Source organism: Lonchura striata, chromosome 10 (assembly GCF_046129695.1).
Source record: "Lonchura striata isolate bLonStr1 chromosome 10, bLonStr1.mat, whole genome shotgun sequence".
NCBI lineage: Eukaryota > Metazoa > Chordata > Aves > Passeriformes > Estrildidae > Lonchura > Lonchura striata.
This window is the reverse complement of record NC_134612.1, coordinates 9,113,049-9,128,527: the sequence shown is the minus strand read 5'-3', so window position 1 is coordinate 9,128,527 and position 15,479 is coordinate 9,113,049. Positions and strand designations below refer to the sequence as shown.

At 37.1% G+C, this 15,479-nt stretch overlaps 1 protein-coding gene across 1 annotated transcript in view; it reads left to right on the top strand.

The window, feature by feature from the left end:
• Positions 1-15,479, top strand: part of FARSB (phenylalanyl-tRNA synthetase subunit beta) — a 36,023-nt gene that overhangs the window by 9,562 nt on the left and 10,982 nt on the right. The window contains exons 11-16 of the mRNA XM_021553629.1: positions 279-340; positions 754-961; positions 1,385-1,465; positions 4,435-4,527; positions 6,103-6,220; positions 11,464-11,616. Of these exons, the coding sequence (XP_021409304.1) occupies positions 279-340; positions 754-961; positions 1,385-1,465; positions 4,435-4,527; positions 6,103-6,220; positions 11,464-11,616 (715 nt within the window). The remainder of the gene's footprint in view (positions 1-278; positions 341-753; positions 962-1,384; positions 1,466-4,434; positions 4,528-6,102; positions 6,221-11,463; positions 11,617-15,479) is intronic.

Genomic DNA, 15,479 nt, shown 5'->3' with positions numbered 1-15,479 from the left:
TGCACATATCAGAAATTATCGGAAGTTTCAATAACAGGGATTTCATGCTGCATTCACCCTTCCAGCTTAACCAAGAACAGCTTTTGCATCTCGTACTAGAGTATATTTTCAAAACTCCTGTTAACTTTAGAATGCTAAATATAGCCTAATATTCCACATTTGTCTTCTGTGGGTATCATTTTAGTATGGCAATTAGAAGCTGGATTACTGAGATTGAATCTTCTTAGGTAGAAATGGCAGGCACTGTATGTGCTTAAAATCTTGGTCTTTCTGTTTAGGAGCTGGCCTATCGAACAGAGAAGGTGAAACCTGAATACATTAACAAGAAAGTAGGAATCAGGTGGGTTACTGCAAAAGAGAACAGTTTTTATTAACCATGACAAAGGTACTAGAAGACATTGATTATTACATTGTTTTAAAAATGTTTAGACTTTGTGATTTTTTTTTTAATTTATCAAAAATTCAGGGGTTATCTTGGGTAATTAGATTGACTCTAACAGAGTCCCCTGCTTCAGAGAAAATGAATGACTATTTATGGCTTCACACAACTGTTATGAAGTAATGGAAAATGACCATCTCATGAGTGAGATTCTGAGCTAGTTCTGTTTGAATGCTAGGTCTGTGTATAGTGCACAAAGCACTTGCAGATTGCTCAGGATATGAGGCAATGCAGAAAAAAAACATTGATTGCTTTACAAAGGCAGTCAATACAGTGCCTAATCCATAAATGACCACTCTCTTGTTTTGTTTCAGTGAAACTCCATCAAGCCTGGCAAAGCTGCTGACTAGGATGTGTTTGAAGTCACACGTCACAGGGAATGGGAACCATATAGAGATTGAAATCCCTCCTACCAGAGCAGACATTATCCATGCCTGTGATATCGTAGAAGATGCAGCAATAGCTTATGGTTATAACAACATTCAGATGGTGATTCCGAAAACGTACACCATAGCTAATCAAGTAAGATTGCCCCTTCAAATGAATGCTCTGTTGTCAGTAAATGACTGCTGCATGCCAGAAGGGCTTTGGGGAAAACAGAACCTAGGAATTAAATATTTTGACATGCTTTGCCTTGAGAAGTATTTACCATGGATGGGATACAAAACAGATGCCCCACTGATTTGAATAAGTCTAAGACCAGTGGTTGCTGGTACTTGAAAAAAGACAGGGTTTAAGTAGGGAGCCCGTATTAAATCTCTAATTGGGAGATTCATTTCCTCAGGCAAGCCTAAAGGCAGCTGGCTAATGCTTTCAAAAATTTTAAGCACACAAACATAGTCCCTCCCTAGTGAATTCACCATCGTGTAACAGGCAGAATCACCTCGGGAAAGAATAGCAAAATGCTTTTAGATGGAAGCTGAAAACTGTTTTGTTTCATTTTAGCTCCCCCTCAATAAGTTCACAGAACTTCTGAGAGTGGACTTGGCAGCTGCTGGATTCACTGAAGCACTCACTTTTGCCCTGGTATATTACATTGATTTCATATTTTTCTTAATTGCACGTTTGAACAGTGATGCAATCAAAACTGCAGAGGGTGGTCTGAGGATATGTTATTGTATAAATGTACCAGCATCATTCAGTACTGTTTTGGCAGCTAATTGTTTACTAGGGCTTTGGAATCACAGTATAATATTTGGTGAGTTTGTAGGTCAGAGAAATTAAATGAGTCACTGTTAATGTGGTATGCAGTTCTAAGTATAGAGAGGGAAATAGCTGCTGAAGGACTGGTTTTAGTTTAACTTGATAGGATGAAATTGTAAGACAGCAAATCTCTCTCAAGACTCTGGTCACCAGATGTGAAATTCATTGTAATTCAATAATCTGGAAAAACAACATGACAATGTAGTACTTTGTGATGGATATTCCTACAGTGTATTGAGATTTACCTGTTCCTATATTTTTCTTTAGTATTGTCACTTGCCCATGATTCCTTGCATTAGATAATTTCAGTCTGCAAAGAGCTTATTTTAAGAATAGCTATAAAGAAGTTACAACACACAGACACTAAAGGGGCAGCCTTTGTAAATTTCACTACAGGTAGGATTTTGAATATAGATAACAAATAGATATATAGTATATAGATAACAAATATAGATAAAAAATATAGCATTGTGACACTGGGTTTAGGTATTACTTGTTACAGCCATGCCAGTAGTCTTTGACTGAGAATTAGGACTGTGAAGCAGCAAGTACCACTGTGGTACTAACTGATGCCATAATTTGTACTATAGAAATTATACAGCAGGATTGTTATGCTAAAATAGAATGTACAGTAGGAAACAACATCTCTGTCACGGCCACTTGCCCATACCCCTTAGCTGTGAACTGGATCAGAGAACCTGATCTGCTACTAAAAACAAAGAAGTTAAATATGCTCCTATGCCCTCCAACTGTCCATATGGAACTGTCCATATATGGAGACTGGCATAGGCACCTATTGAAAATATACTGTACATTTAAAAATTCCTTTCTGTTGCAAGATCTGCTCAGAGCCTTTGCCTGAATGTCCAGTTTGTGCACATTTTAGCATATGGGGGGCTATGATCACATGTTCTGTTAAAGTCTCTGTGGAACTTGTCAACTGCTTCTTGAACCTAAAACTTACTAGATGGCCAGAGGTAGAAATCCATGAAAATACACAACCTCTTAAGATGAGAGCGATCTGTTCACAGATTGTTTTTTACTAATTTACTCAAATATTTCAAGATGCAGCATTTCAGGCTCCTAAAACACTTCTGATAGTTGAAAAGTTCAGTTATTGCAACCAGATTTGGTAATTTGAATGGACTGAATAAAATTTTAACACCTTCAGGTTTCACAGAACTTCAAAAGCAAAATTTGGTCTCATTCTAAAAAATATATTCCAGTTTTAATATTTGGTTATTAACTCAAGTAACCAGGACAATAAGTAGTATTATGCTGCAGTGCTAATATCTGACAGAGGTATTCATTCAGGCCTGTGGTTACTAACATGTTGAGGAAACAGTACATATAGTCAAGCTTTTAAATTTTTTCTTTATTCAATAATATTATTATCCAAAATTAATATTTCCTAATTCATTATTAATTTTTGAGTGCTGCACTCCTGCTTGATTCTTTGAACACATAGTTCATTTTTTCAGCACCAAATAGGTAGTATGTCTGGAATATTTAATATCTTGCATTGCTACAACTGAGAACCTTTATGAACTGCAACAGCAGAATTTTTGAAGGTCATGCATTGTGTCATGGTATCACATTTCATATTTGTATTTCTGCTGTGGCAGGATGAAACTCACATTCTGCTGTGTCCCCAGCACTTTATTAAGTGAGGCTTATGACTTTGATATAATTTATGCTACAACATTCTGTACCCCAGTGTTACATGACAAACACTGCTTGTGTATTTGTGCACTCAATCTGTTTCTTGGGTAGAGTTCCAAATTACACTTGTACACAATAACATTGTCTTCTGTGAGGAGCTCCAGTTTAGCCAGAATCTATGTAGTTAAATCACAGTAATATGCTTTATTTAGACATCTGAAAACTGTTTAACACAGTTCTCTCCTAAGTTCAGCATTCCTTGTGTTATTTGGGATTTTTTTTTTCATGATTATTCAATAATCCACTTTTTGAGATGGCATCATCTCATTTTTCTCACAGTTGGTCTATCAACACACTTTGTGAGTGCTGCCAGTGCAAAGGGAACACTTCTGGGGGACTGCAGTACACAGGCAAATCCTCAATTACATGCCTAATCTGCTTATGGTTTCCTTATTACTCTAATAAAGCTATAAATTCTGGAAATCTGAAGTGTGGATCTTAGAAGTAGCATTTATTGCAGTACGTGCACAGACATTGGCTGAGCCTGGTAAAGTGAATGCGTATTGTTCTACCAACTAGCTTAAAAATACACCTTTAGAATACAGGGTTTAAAAACACTTCAATCCCAAAAACTGAGCAAACTACAAGAATCTTATGCAGCTCTGAAAGTTGAAGCTGGGCCATATGAGCTGTTTTTCATAGACAGTACTGTACTGTATATAAGTGTTCATCAAGGGATTGTTTTACTTTTTGTGAAAGAACAAATACCAGTCACTCTACAAGAGCTATTTTCAGAATAAAATACTTCACCCACTGCAAGTCAGGCTGCAGAATCTGAGCCTGTTTTTAAAATAAATGGCAACAATCCATGACAGAAGCCTAAACAAGCACTTACTTATTTTTTCTTAACCCAGCTTTATTTTATTTAGTAATTAACATTTGCAAATAAACCAGTTTGCCTACTTAGTCTTAAGACTAGGGCTTAATTTGTATTATGAGTGTTACGTGTGAGAGGCTATATTATGGAGCAGTGCTACAATTCCATTGTTCATTGTTGATATCAGATTTCATCACTGGCTTACTGTCTGTTTTAACCACTTGACCTTGACAGGTTTTTGTCTCATTTTCAGTGTTCTCAAGAAGATATTGCAGATAAACTTCGCACGGACATCTCTGCAACAAAGGCCGTGCGCATAGCAAACCCCAAGACAGCAGAATTTCAGGTGAGGCCATTTACATTTTGAAAGCAATATTCCCCTGGATTCTGTATTTAAAGAGGAAAGAAAGGGACCTACAGGAAATGAAATTCATAAACTATAAACTAAGGAAATAAAATTTATAAACTATAAATTCCTGCATTAAAAAGTTTTGTATATTTATGTTCTGAACGTGTCATCTTCTGTTACTCCACTGAGAAATCTCTCTTCTGCTGTGAAATACTATCAGCTTTTCAAGAAAGCAAAGTACCATGCTCTGTGTGTCAGAATATGGCAAAACTGAACAGCCTTATTTTAGAAAATCCCAGATGGTTAATCAGCTCCCTTATCTAGAAAATCTATTCAGCATAGAAGGAACTATTAGACTTGCCAATCTCTAAACATCCTGAGCTTTGGGTAGGAAACATTTGGGTTGTTTTTTTTTAAATACTGATCATTATTACTCTTGTTTTTGTTTTGATTTTTTTTTTAATTCTGTGATGTTCTTGAAGTATTTTAATATTTCTTTCTAGATAATTTGATCTTAGCTAGAGCAGAAAGTGAGAGCTCAATTATGGTATTCTTAACAATTCTGAAAATACCAAAGAGTGTTCCCATAGGTTTTATATTTCTTTTCAAGAACATTGTGGGTTTTTTTTAAGATGCTTTCTTTAGCTTACCAGGACATAAATTTAGATGCCCCCTTTTTTTTTTTCTTTCTAGCCTAGGAAATACAAAGATAAACTCACTTTAGAAAGGTTTTGAAAAGTTTCAGGAGTCTGTGAGGTATGAGTATTTTGTGATTTGTAGTTTTTTTCCCTTAAGACTTTCAGTACATCTGATTTCTCTGAGTTTCTGAAATACCTTCCTAGATATTATCTCTAATATTGATGACAGTCTTCTGCTGCTCTGAGATTCAAGAACAGAAGTTTTGCACACCTTCTACTTAGTACCACAAACCAGCAGTCATGCAAGACACTGTTGGAACTTGTTCAGACCATTACCACCTGTTCATTTCTATCATTTAGCATGGTGATTACAGTGAGAAATATAGAATGTACCCCCAACAAAGAATAAAGTGTGAATAAAAAGAGAAAATATGGCAGCCCCTCTAGCCAGATACAATTTCAGACTCCTGTTCTTGCAAGACTGCAGGCCTTTGCAGTAGCAGTGCTGCTAAGCAGGGTTACATAGCATTTTCCTATAGTATAAAGACAACATTTTAAATAACACTTGATATTTCCAAAACTGCACTTAGAATTTGCCTTTATTATAAGTGAGAGTAAATTTATGGGAACTTTTTTCAATTTCTGTATTCTTTTTTTCTATGTTGCACTGCAACTCAGCCACCTGTAAAATGGTACCAGTACTTAAGCTCACTTATAAACTCTTTGAGAAAATGCAGCATATAGAATACGGAGAGAATATACATTTCCAGGTTAAAAAATTCTAAATCAAAGTTGCTTAAATATAAGAGATAAGTGCAGTATTTGCAGTTGACTACTTTTAAATTCTTCTAATGAATGGACAAAACAAAAAAAATGAAGTAAACGAGATATTCTGGAAGGTATTTGACGTGCAGCATCTCCGTTTGTCCTGCAGGTGGCACGTACAACCCTCCTTCCTGGGCTGCTGAAAACTATTGCTGCCAACAGAAAGATGCCCTTGCCTCTCAAACTCTTTGAGATTTCTGATGTTGTAGTAAAAGATCCTAATACAGGTAAGAAGAGAAGGTTCCTCAGAATCTTTGATAATGGAAACACATTTACATACCAAATAGTAATAGTAAGTAAATCTGTATTCCCTTTTGCCTATTTTAGGCATTTCCATAATAATAATCATTCTATACTACAGTGGGGTTTTGTATTAATGTGCACAGCACAAGATTTAAGAGCTTGGTTTACAGGCTGGATTTTAGAGTGGCAGGAAACATTGTTCATCTTAGTTGCTCTCTCAAAAGTGCAGGGAGATACACTGCAACTATTTTTAGGCATCTAAATATTCCTTAAAATCTGTCACAGATACTGAAAAACTGCAAACACAAACACAAGACAATTTTGCAGCAAAAAGTAATCTGCTCTAAATTGCTTGTGTTGATGTGCCTATTTTTCTTTCTCTTAATCTTGTGTTCCTTTGTATTCTTATCAGGAATGTAATTGATATTCTTATCAGGAATGTATCTCATGAGAGAAACAACCTGCTGGGAGTGTTTGCAAGTGGCACAAACCCTGGAAAGCAGAAATAGCAAAGGCATGTTACAGTTCTAGAGCCTGTTTAGGCCACTGCAGTTCCAGTGATGTGCAGGGCTGTATCAGCTGGAAAGCAGAATGTCTCGAGCCTGGGAAGAGCAGGTTTGATTTATAGGCAGATTCTAACCCAGAGAGCAGTTACTCAGAGGAAGATTTTGGTGTCAGTGTGTCTCAACATGAATTCCTTTTCCATCACCTTTAAACAGGTTTGCTTGTATTTGTTCTCTCAAATTATTTTCTGAGAAGCTGATAACTAATATGAAGAATGGGATTGATAGCAGAGATACAGGGTAGAGAATGGAAAATTCTGTGTAAAAAACTGTATCCATAAATAAAAAGCTCTACAGTATAAAATTTGCTCTCTCATTAAGAAAAATATTGTCCTTATCTTTCCACGTCATCCAACTATGCTAAGAAAGCATGACTGCCTTGGCCATGTAATCTTAATTGTTGTAGGTGAAACAGGCAAAGCAGCTCTCTTCACTTTCCAAAAGCTTCAGTGAAATCCTTCCTGTGTTTTGGGGCCTCTTTCCACTGATTTCCCTGTATATAATCAAAATGTTAAATTACCTTTATCTGGAAAAATATATCACAATATAATGAACTGTAAGAACAGATTTTTTATATGTTAAAAATTTGCTTAAATTTTACTGATTCAAGTCTTTATCTATGGTATATTGAGAGAGGAATGCCCAAGCTACAACTTATGAGAGGAGTTGAATGGAGTTTTGCCTCAGTAAAAAGGCTGACATTAAGTTCAGTGGTAGCAATGGTTCTGTTGCTTCATTATCTGGTTTCAGATTTTAGTGGTGGTGTTTAAAGTATCTTGAATCTGCAAACCAAAGTTTTATATAAGGCCTAAACAAAATGGCAAGTAAATTGCTTTGGTGATGAATTTAATTGGTAGATTACCTTTTTTCCTTTTTGAAGGAAAAAAGAGCCTTGCCAAGCAAAACAAGCAGTTTTAGCAAACCATGTAGGCTCTTTTTTATTAAATACAGACAGTTTGGTGGTGCAGCTCATTCCTTGTTGGGCATGCAGTTAGCTAGAATGCAAAAACCATGGGACAGATGGCAGAATAGCATCAGCATTCTTTAGAACCAAGAGTTGGACTGTATCTTGGATTAAGGAGCACATTTACTCTGGCATTATAAAGTTTATGAGTTAAATTGTTACTTTTATTTCAGGTTTGTCAAGTGCAGCTTTTGAAAGCTTTCATTTATGTGGATGGCTGCTTAACAGTTTTATAAAGAATGATTTTGTGGTGTACTTGATGAGAATCATTGCAACAGACAAAGACATCTGAGGCAGCAGCTTTGTGCAGTCTGCTCTTGGGCAGCTCTCTCATGGACTGAGCCCTTACAGACTGTGAACAGTATCTGAAATGGGTTTTAATCTTGTGTTTAGAATCGCTACTGCCTTTCCCAAACTGACTTCCAAAATTAAACTTGCTTAATAAAAAGTTTGGAGAGGGGAGGTGGTGGAGAAAGGCAAATATTAAAAAATGTAGGGCTATCCTCTCACATATGGAATGAGATTTCTTGCACAAGGCTTATGTCATCAGACTGACTTAATTTAATTTTATTATTTCAGGATTTTGGCATGCAGAATTCCCAATTAATAATTTCAAAAGTATGGGTCAAAAGAGTACTGACATTAACTGTGTTTGAAATGGCATCTTGCAGTCATCCATGTGCAAATGAACCTAGCTCTTTTAAACATGCTGGGTTCTAATAAAGTGCACAGAACTTGTGTTTACCAAGGTGAACTGAATATATTTCTCTTCAGACTTACCTGACAGAAAGTTTTGTTGTATTAAATTAGCAAAATGTGTGACAGATTTAATATAACTAAATGGAACCAAATCTGAGCAAAAATGGTTTTTTCAGGGCAGAAGGAAACGTGCTGATTTTGAATATGTTTTATAGCATTTGTGTGAGTAATTTGTAGCACTCTGTAATCACTTCTGTAGGATGGTTACACTAGTTTAGGGTGCAAATCAACACCTTCACCACCAGGCCTAAGAGAGAATGCCCTTTTTCTCACCACAACAAAATAAATTAATCCATTAGAAAATCACCTCTGACCAGTGATCTTGGAGAATTTGGCAAGCTTATGGTTGCACACATTTAGCGCAATTTACATCATCTGTGAATACAGCTGCTGCCACCTTTTGAAGCATATTTCTGACTGTCTGGAAGTGTTGGTTATCTGCAGAAAATAGTTTGGGAGGCTAAAAGACAACTTTGCACGAGCAGGTGTCCCTTTTCAGATCACCAGGTCATTTTTCTGAAGCAGTTCTAATTTGCAAGGGAACAGCGTACAACGTTGCTTTATGTTCCTCTGCACTCTTTTGGCTCACATATTCCTAAGCAGCTGCCCATCCTTTGGATTATTTTTCAGCAGCATCCCCAGGAAGTGCTTTGAAGTTTCAGCAATATATACACACATATATATATTTATGTATAATTTGGGTTGACATACTTGGCAAGCTCACTTGAAAAATAGAAATGTTTCATGGCATGACATGGGAGCTATTAAGTGACTTATAAAGAACTGAAGCCCTTCTAACATCTGCCAGCTTTTGCCTACAATTCCCAATATCTTTTTTTTCCTTCCTATCACTTGTGGTGAATGAACTTCCTCTGTTGTGATAGAACTCTGTAAAGGAGTAAGTTTTATAACACTTGAAAAAAACAACCTTTCCTTTACCAAAGACTCCTAAAATTTAAAACATGAAGTATAAAAAATGTTGTGTATCTTTGTTTCTGATGCTTTAGTTAAGAACTCTGCTTTGAAGGCACCACTGACTATCTTAATAATAATGAAATTAAAATTCAGAGAGTTGTCACAAAATGTGCTACCATAATTACTCATTAAAAAAAATAAAATAAACCATTCTACTGAAGCTCTAGTCCAAAGAACATGCTGTCTTAGGGAAGGAAAAATATTTTTTTTCTATTCTGTTGCTCAATATAACATGAAAATAAATTATTGACCATCTATGACTGCATTACTTGTTGGTATCTTAGTAGAGCTGGGAAACAGAGACACATGTGACACCCACACAGAGCAACCAGAGTGCTCAAAAGACCCAAAACCAGACACTGCATTTATTGATATTTTTCTCCTGTAGTTTCCTGTGCTGCCTTTTTAACTTCAGGATTAGACTCTTCAGCATCATTTAACACTGCACATTATTATAATGACAGGAAAAAAAAACATTGAGTGACAAATTACAGACTTACTGCCACAGTAAGTTCAGCTTTCAGTGACTGATGAGAGAACTTGCAGCTGTGGTACTGAGTAGCTATCCTAGAAATTTTGAATTACTTCTGTCTCTAAAAGGCTGAGCTTTTATCTTGTGTCTAGGCTCTGCTCCTGTGTTTTACTGTCTGGTTTAACCTGTATATTTCTGGTCACTCAAATGTTTTCCTGTTTAGTTCCTGACAGATTTTTTTGTCACTAAATGTTTAGCTGGAGCAAATAAACAAGATGTAAATTTCATTCAATCTCTAATTTCTCATGTGGTAGGTTAATGCCCTGGCTGTAACTCCTGCTAGAAGTGCTTGCCAGAGCAAAAGCAGGAGAGCTTCTGAGGTAGAAGTGGGTAATGCTGCCAGAGGGCTCCCCTGCTCTATGGCCAGGAGCAGCTCAGGGATTTCCCAGCATAAATGTGGTTCTTTGTAGTTACAAGCAATGGATTTATCAGCTATGGACTCCATCTGCCTCCTCAGAGCTGTGCAAACTCCTGGCATCCACAAACTCCTGTGGTGAACAAGTTTCATTGCTTAATTCTATGCTACCTGAAAAATCCTTTCCTTTTTTCTTGTTTTTTTGAGCTTGCTTCCTGTTGACTTGATCAAAGTGCTGAAACCCATGATTAGTAAAGCCTCACAAGTCCCACTAATCCTAGACAGTGTGCATTGCAGTGGGGTAGCCTCAAGGAACAAGTGTAACAACATGCTACTACATACTCATTCTGAAAATTCAATAAAAAGGGAAACACATTTTGCTGAAATAAGTAATGTCAGAAAGTGTAAGGTAGGGGTTTGACTTAAGGAATTGTCCATAGTGGGAGATATGTATGTCACTGTCTTGGGTTTGTGCAGTGTAGCACATTTTTCATAATCACTTGGTTGAAGGGATGTCTGAGATGATCCCAGAAGCATCAGTTGTGATTTGGGAACCTTTGTGAATTTTCACAGAGATCTATTCACAGATCACCATGTTAACATTATTACAACTAATTTCAGGTTGTGGGCTGATTGTTTTGTGCTGGCAGTTGTTCTACAGCTGAGTTCTATAAATATTTAGCTTTCCCACCAGCATCATAAGCTTCTCCATGCCTACTAGGTATTTGCATTTTGGCTTGTCTGTTTTACATTTCTTTAGCACTTAGCTTTACGCTTGGTACCTGTCATTGCATACAAGATCCTTGAATGCAATGTAGCAACCCTTTTTCCTGCTCAAGGCATAAGATACTTTAAATCTTTCTTTACATTTCTGACTCTGAGAGTCCAGTGGGTTAAAGAAATTCCATTATTTCCTCAGCTACATGACAGTCTGTCAGAGAAGCCATTTTACATGCTTATTTCTCCTTCCAGCCACAAGTACCTCACAGGACAGCAGAAGAAAAGTGATACAAAAGGCAAGGTTAGTTAGAAGTGTGATGAAGTTTCCCAGGTAACATAATTGCTTCCTTCTTCTGCAGATGTAGGGGCAAGAAACTACAGACATTTATGTGCTATTTATTACAACAAAAGCCCAGGCTTTGAGATCATCCATGGTTTACTGGACAGAGTCATGCAGGTCCTGGAAGTACCACCAAATGAAGAGAATGGCTACACCATCAAGGCAGCTGAAGGTAAGAAAGAAAGAACTACATTCTACAGCAGAGGTGTTTGTGGAACTTAAATGTTCCCCTACAATCTGAGGAGAATTTTTGGTTGTTCTCAGCAGTACACACTAAGGGTTAATATCATTATGCGTGCTGTCATATTGCAGCATGATGATAGTGAAAAGGCATTGTTTCCATTCACTGATTGTAAAATGGGGTTGTTATCTTTCTGTGAGCTGCCCTGAGTATCTTAATGTACTCTGTGAGTTTACAGCTTTTTAAGGGAACTTATAATACAGCATATGCCATGAGCTGTTTAATATGATTTAATCTGCTGATGGCAATAGGGTGCACAGGAATTCACTGAACTGATGAGTATGCCAGACACCCACTGTATTCTCCTTGGCTAACAGAGCTGGAAAAGGCAACTTCTTACACTTTAACTTTTGGTTTCTAGCTTTATCTATAGTTTTGTTTCGGGTTTTTTTTTTTTAATAGGTATCTTTTATTTATACATTCATGTGAAGATATATGCCTTATATATATCTTTGATTCAAAGAGCTGCTGTCTTTGAGACTGACCCTGCTGCTTAGATAGTTGTATAACATCCCTCTTCTCCATACAGGGTGAGCTGCACATGAATTAAAAATAACATTCTTAAATGTAGAATCTCCTCTGTGTATGTGCATGTAAGAGAGAAAGCAAGCAGGCTGACCTGATTCCTTCAATGCCAGAATACAGGTTGATGGAAGAGAGCAGCAGCAACTCATCCATTCTGCTACCTAAAATAACAGTGTAGAAAATACAGAACAGAAAAGCACGGCCACAGGGATGGCAGCTGTGATTCTCCTTACATGTCATGCAGTGGTGTTCAGAGATATGAGACACTGCTCAAACTGACTCAGCTTGAAGAAGTGCCTCCATTCTGCACTTCCTGGAACAGTGGCACTGACACAGGGTCCCTGGCAGCCTGACCTAACTCTGCTGTTCCTAGAACTGTAATGAAAGTAAGTTGGGTGTCTCCCTGTTCTGCAGTGTGCTGCCAGGATGCCAGACAGAACACTTGAGCTAAGTGTTCTTCTGGCACTTCAGTGCACACTTGTGTCAGACATATTGATGCTTTTTTTGAGAAAGTACTGTTTTGCTCAGTATTATTTGGGCAGACTCTCAATAGGTTTGTTAGAATATTGTTAATAGGATGCCCAGGTTGATCAGAAGAATGTTTAATACAATTATACTTCTGGTTCTAATTCTATCAAGCACAGAACATGTCATAGCAAAGGGGGGTGTGGTAGTGGGGAGTTAGGAAGAGCCCCTAGGAGTTGGGTACTCAGCTGCCATTGAAGTCAAACTGAAATGTTCTATTCCTATTCCAAATTCTTCTGTAGCTGGTTTTTGAATAGACCTGTCAAGAGTTTACTTTAGTACTGAAAAATATTGGCAAGTGTTTTATATTGTGTTGTAACATGACAGCCAGTTTCAAGAAACTGGAAAAGGGCCTCACAAATAATCCTAACATAGGGAAGAAGTTATTTCTAGATATTAGTGCTGCTGAGTATGCCTGATGCTGTGAGATTTACAGTGCTCACTCAAAATCCTGCATTCCCATGACATTACTCCACGACACATTTAGTGCAGAGGGTGGATTATGCTTTGTCATGTGCAATATATTACAAGCAGTTTGTAGCTTTTGGTTTAAAAAAAAAAATCTACTACTTTCTGTTTTAGCAGTGATTCAGAAACTCCCTGGGATGGCACATGGATTCCTTGCAATTGTCTTGACATTGGAATTTAACCTTGCTATCAATGCAGATGGCTGATACTCTGGTGCCATAGCAAATGCAGTGTCACTGCACCAGCTTAGCTTGAGACCTTCACTGCAGAGATGGTTGGAAGTCAGGGTAATTTGGAGAATTTTGTTTAGGTTTTTTAGTGGCTGGTTTGCTTATTTGTTTGTTAATTTTGGTTTCTTAAAAGATCCTTCACAATTTGTCAATTAGGCATGTGTGAGAGAGATGCCAAGAGATGATGAAATAAGGTAACTGCTCAGAGAAAGAAACATACCCCCTAACATGTTAAAGAGACCTCAGGATGCTGAAATAATTCATAAGAGCAGTGCCAGTTACGTCAGAGGTTTGAAATCATGACATTACACATGGCACAGATTTTTAGAGGCATCTGCACGAAGCTGTTTTATTGCCTGTGCCAAATTACAAATTTGTACAGTGAGAAATAGATTTATCCTAGGGCTCTGGTTTAGAGAGATTTAGAGGTATTGTCTCTGTCCATAATCTTAAACAAAGCTTGAGACCAGTAAGCAACACAGTGTAAAGGTAGGGTTTAGACCAGTTGTTTTTACTCCTTGTGTAACTTTTTAAATAGTAGATAGATTAAAATAGTTCCACTGATTACTGAAAAACAATACAGGGAATAAAATCTAGCTTTAAGTGAGCAGTAGAGAACAGATAGAGATGCGTTGGGCACATATTTGACACTTTTCCAAGTTCCCTCTGGAAAATGAAATGCCTGTGCTCCAGTCCTGCTTGGTCCATATGTGCAGTGATGGATATTTGAGCTCCTTCTGTTCTGCCAACACCTCAGTGCCCTGTGATTTGACCTTAAGGTCAGAGTGGTTTTGCCTCTCTAGCAACACCTGGGAAAAAAAGTACAGATGCTAGAAAATATGGGTGAAATTGTGATGTTCCCCTGGCCTTTGCACTGTGCTTTGGTGTAATCTGAGCTAGTTAATAAATGGAGAAGAGCTGCTTAGAGCAGCCTTAAGGAAGAGAGGCTTTTGACCGACTGAATTTGAGGATTTCAACATACATTTGATACTCAATGCCTTCTACTTTTAAGAAAGTTACTAATGGAACCTTCTTATTGCCACTAAACAAAATTAAAGTTCTAAGGGCAGAAGTCTGAAATGTTCCCCATTGCTTTAAAATGCACAAAATTAAGTTTTAGACAGTGAATCCTGCTGGCCTAGAAAAGCATTCTGGATTTTCTCTTTCTTTTATGGCATAGGCATCCATAATCAAATATAGATAGGAAAAATATGATCAATCCTCAAACTTGTATGTTCTCCATAATAAAAAAAAATATTAAATTTTTGAGATTTAACCATTCCACACCATTAATAAAATATCAGTGTGGATGTGTATGATTAGAAGGTAAACAATTTTTAAAACATAAAATTACAGGTAGAAAGAGACAAATTTATTTATATGTTTTCAGGTAATTTCATAAAAATATTTAATTTTTAGTTCACTTTTATTGGTTTCAATTCCCTTGAACTGAAAACTAGAGGCATTATTATATTGGAAGATATTCTTAATTTCAAGTTTTATTCAGGAATGGATGTGTTTTCTGCAATATTTTAGTGATCTTGTGCTTTTGCAAGACCATCTGAGGTGACAGTTTTCTTCCAGAGATCAGGACAACAATCACAGGAGGTGATGTTAATCATGGGGTTTGGGTCCATGGTAAAGCCTTACTTAGGCTGAAAAGAATAAAGAAGGTCTTAGGAAATCCTGACAGTGGATTATGTATCACAGCCTTCAAAGGAGTGGTGTGAAGTGGAAGGTGTAATTATCTTCACTCCTAATGTAACAATTAAGAGTCCCTATTTAAGGAAGAAACCCCTGGTTTAGCAGTACCTTACAGGAGTCTCAATACTTTGCACATGGAATTTAAGAAAGCACAAACTGTTTGAAAAGGGAAGGTAATATCCCTGTTTTATCAAAATGAAACAACTTGACAGGTTTACAGAAAATGTTACAGATAATTTGTGCATGGCTGCTGCTCCCCTGTCTGCCCCAGTGTCCTCCATGACAAAGTTGAAATAGCAATCTCATAAAAACAAGCAACTCCTAAAGACAATCAGCTTGTAA